The following is a 3,774-nucleotide window of genomic DNA, read 5'->3' on the forward strand; positions in this document are numbered from 1 at the left end:
CCCACTGCTCCCAGCTGCCTCCCCAACACATGCCCTGTTTGATGAGATTTCTAGCAATTTATTTTTATTTCACACATGGCCCTCTTCTCTCCTTCTTGTTACCTGTCTGGTCTTGAGGCACTTGAATCAGTGAATCTTATAACAGAAGCATAGAAAAAGGTTCAGAAGGAAATGCTCCAAAATGTTTACGGTGGTTTGCTAGGTGACAATGACAGCTGATTTTTATTTTCTTCTTTATACTCTTCTACAGTTTCCAAATATTCTACAATGAACACGGTTTTTTTTGTTTGTTTTTTGTTTTCTTAAATAATCAAAAGACAAATGAACTGGTACTTAAAAAGAAAACACTCCCCACCTTAAAGACTGAGATCAAATGTGACCTCCTACAGGAAGTCTTTCTGGATTCTCAGCCAAAGATGTTGGCTCCCTGACCCCGTGCCTGTAGCTCCAGAAGCTCTTGTCTAGTGCATGTTTTATGCACTTGACTGAGAACTCACAGAGAGGAGAGGCTGGTCCTGCATCCCCACCACCTAGCACAGGGCTGGACACACAGCCAGTGACTGATCAATGTGTGCTTGTTGCATGGAATCAACTGTGATGGGCAGCTGAGTGTGCACAAGGTGGTTTGCAGGTATTTGGAGATGACCCCTTAAGAAAGCACTACTGGGCTGTGGGCCAGTGTCACCAGGGGAGGTATGTCTCAGTCCTCCGTGTACTGGAGTGGAAGAAGTCTGGACTGTTACCCTCCACAGTTCTTATCCCAAGAGGGCTTCAGGAGCTGCCAAGACCCTCCTGAGGTATGGGGTTGGCAGGTGTGAGCAAGGATGATGCAGCTTATAGAGAGACCCAGAAGGACAGATGGACCAGCCCAGCCTAGAACATCTATACTAAGTCTGAGTCAGGGATAGGCAGAGGCCTGTGCAGTAGATAAAGGTTTACAGCAGGCACCAGGCGGCTCTTGGGAACCACTACCCAAAATACAGCATTGGAATTAGGGACCCTAGGCTGTACTGGGAGGGCCTGGGGAGGCCCTGAGGGAGACGAGGGCTGGGGACACCCTGGTGGGGGCGGGGGAGGTAAGGGCTGAGGAGACCTAAGTGGGGAGAATAAGGGCTGGGGAGGCCCTGTGCCTTCAGGATAGGAGGAAGATTGGGGGAACCTCTGGGAGGGAGGAGGGAAGGCTGGGATGCTGAGGGAGGGAGGGGGCCCTGGGCTTGGAGGGAGGGGAGCTGCCGCTGTGCTCAACAGAGGGGTCTGGCTCCAAAGCTCTGCCTTGCCTCAGGTTAAAATGATAGGGGCTGGCTGCAGGAGCTGTGGCTGAGTGCCAGGTGGTTATTTATCACCAGAGACTGAGCCGCCATGGCCACATTCTGCCCTGGAGCAGTGGCACGGGGCTGAGAATATGCTCTGCTTCCACGGAGTGAAGCCTGATCCTGGGGCCCGTAGGTCCCAACCCCAGTAGCGAGGCCGGGTTTGGGAGAGGTGACAAAAGGCTTGGCCTGAGCCCCAGTTAGGACAGCTGGAGGTGGTCCCACAGCCAGTGTTGCCACGTATTCCTGAACCCATTGGGAGCTGGACCCGAGAGCCAAGTCATCCCCAAGGTCCATTCAGAAAGCCCAGCCTGGGAATCTGGTCGCCATGGCAACAGCCCCATCCCTCTGAGGTCTTCAGGCCTTCTCAATTCCCAAGGCTGGCGGGCCAAGGTCTGGGTCTGGCTGTAGAGGCCGAAGGCCGTGGTGAGGAGCGGCTGAGTCTCTGCTTCTTCACGCTGGCAGATGGGTTGGCGGCTTAGATGCGGCCAGACGAGGTGCTGCCCGAGCTGATGGGGAGCCTGGCGCTGTCCGAGCTGCTCTTGAGGGAGGAGGAGACGCCGCCCCGGGCCTGCAGCCGCATGGACCAGTACCAGAGGAAGATGAGGAGGCCTGGGGACAGTGAAGGGGACGCAGGCTCAGAGTTGAGGCAGACTACACCACCCTGCCTCCTTCCCCCCAGAGCCACCTTGACTCAGCTCTGCTCCCTCTCTCTTCCTCCATCCTTCTCCCCACACATGCTGTCAGGCACCCATGTGACATGTAATAAATGCCACCCAGGAGCACCCACTATGCATCGGGCACTATACTAAGTCCTTGGCACACATCTTTTCACTTTATTCTCTTAGGGGTCTTATGAGGTCCTGTTCATGATTATTTCCATTTTAAAAACAAAGAGACTGAGACCCAAAGAGGTCAGGGGGCTTGGCTGAGCAGAAAGTAGCAGAGCCAGGAGTCAAACAGTGGTGGCCATGTTTCAGAGGCCACCAGTTTAAACACCACCTCATATTGCTTCTCCCCCAAATAAAAATACTGTGATTTATTCGTGGCTCAATAAATGTTGGCTGGGTGAATTACAATCTTCAAAGTCCATTTCATATCATGGATGAGAAAACGAAGACTCAAAAGTAATGTCAGCTGCCTCATGGCACACATGAGAACCTGGGAGGGGCCTTCAAATGGCTCCTGTACAGAGAGGCCTCCCTAACCACCCTCTCTGGCCTCCAGCACGGGCATTGTCCATCATGTTATCTGCTATTCTCCTAGTCTCTGATATCATCTCTGGTGGTGGCTGGCTTGCTGGTCCACTGTCCTTCCCACTAAAACGTGAGCTCCATGGGAACAGGATCCTCACTTGGCCACCTCATGAATGTAGCCCCAGGGCTTAGCATAGTGCTTATACATAGTAAGTACTCAATAAACACTTGTTGACTGTGGCCTGTATACCCCCATTTTATGGATGGGAAGACTGAGAAGGGAAGCCTTCAGGTCCCCTCAGTCCTCTCTTCCCTGCCCTGTGCTCCACTCATGGGCACCCTGCCTGGGCCGAGGGGAAGGGTCTTTTCCATACCTACCTTGGAAGGAGGTGATGATGCTGAAGAGGTAGAGGACAACAAGCTGAAAGGTACCAGAGGCAAAAGAGAAAAAGACCAGGGCCCAAGGCAGGCCAAGGACCAGGCTGAGGCCCAGCAGCGTCAGCACATGGGGCCACTTCTGGGCGTGTGGGCGCAGCCGCAGAATCTGCACCACCATGGTGCCCAGCATGGTCATGTTGAACAGAAACACCAGGCAGAAGAGGCCCAGATTGGTGATGTGGCTGACCAGGGAGTCCCGGATCCAGCACCTATGGGCAAGGTGTGAGGGTTCAGCTCATGGCCTGACCGGCGCAGCTTCCTGGACCAGGGCTGTGCCCCATAGTGAACCTGAGCTACAAATGAGAGAGTCACTGCCTTTTCAGTTCTCTTGTATTCCTTCCCTTTAGTCAAGGGAAAAGTTCAGTTTGGTACTAATGTGTCTTTAACGTCTTTAACACTTGCTAGTCTCCCTTTTCAACAAACAGAAGGCCTCACGCCCAGCCTTCAGCCTGCAATATGATCAAGCTGTAATTTAATAACTAGGTTTTGTTGTCACTGTGTCTGTTTTCATGCCTTCTTGCTGTTTATGACAAGTGATGCTTGTTTTCTATTTATAGTGTTGATAGTTTTTTAAAAATACATTTAAACTAAACAGAAAAATTAAGGAAAAATATTAAGTAAATAATGCTACAGATGGTATGAGGATAAGGAAAAAAAATCACAGGGCCAGGATGTGAAGGGCTGAAATTTTCAAAATGCTGAGCCACTAAAAAGGATTCCTTCCCAGCCTGGGGCTCAGGAGCCCCAGCTTCTAGTCCTACTTCCGCTACTACCCCTCAGTGTGGCAGGAGTGGATCCCTGGCCTCTCTAGGCCTAAGTCTTCCCATCTG

General features: G+C 51.9%; 1 protein-coding gene across 1 annotated transcript in view; it reads right to left on the reverse strand.

The window, feature by feature from the left end:
• Positions 1–1,788: 1,788 nt before the first annotated feature.
• Positions 1,789–3,774, reverse strand: part of ADGRG1 (adhesion G protein-coupled receptor G1) — a 44,321-nt gene continuing 42,335 nt past the window's right edge. The window contains exons 13-14 of the mRNA XM_004371667.2: positions 2,885–3,153; positions 1,789–1,922 (exon numbers count right to left, since the gene is read on the reverse strand). Of these exons, the coding sequence (XP_004371724.1) occupies positions 1,789–1,922; positions 2,885–3,153 (403 nt within the window). The remainder of the gene's footprint in view (positions 1,923–2,884; positions 3,154–3,774) is intronic.

The sequence above is a fragment of the Trichechus manatus genome, unplaced genomic scaffold, assembly GCF_000243295.1.
Source record: "Trichechus manatus latirostris isolate Lorelei unplaced genomic scaffold, TriManLat1.0 scaffold00014, whole genome shotgun sequence".
Classification (NCBI taxonomy): Eukaryota; Metazoa; Chordata; class Mammalia; order Sirenia; family Trichechidae; genus Trichechus; species Trichechus manatus.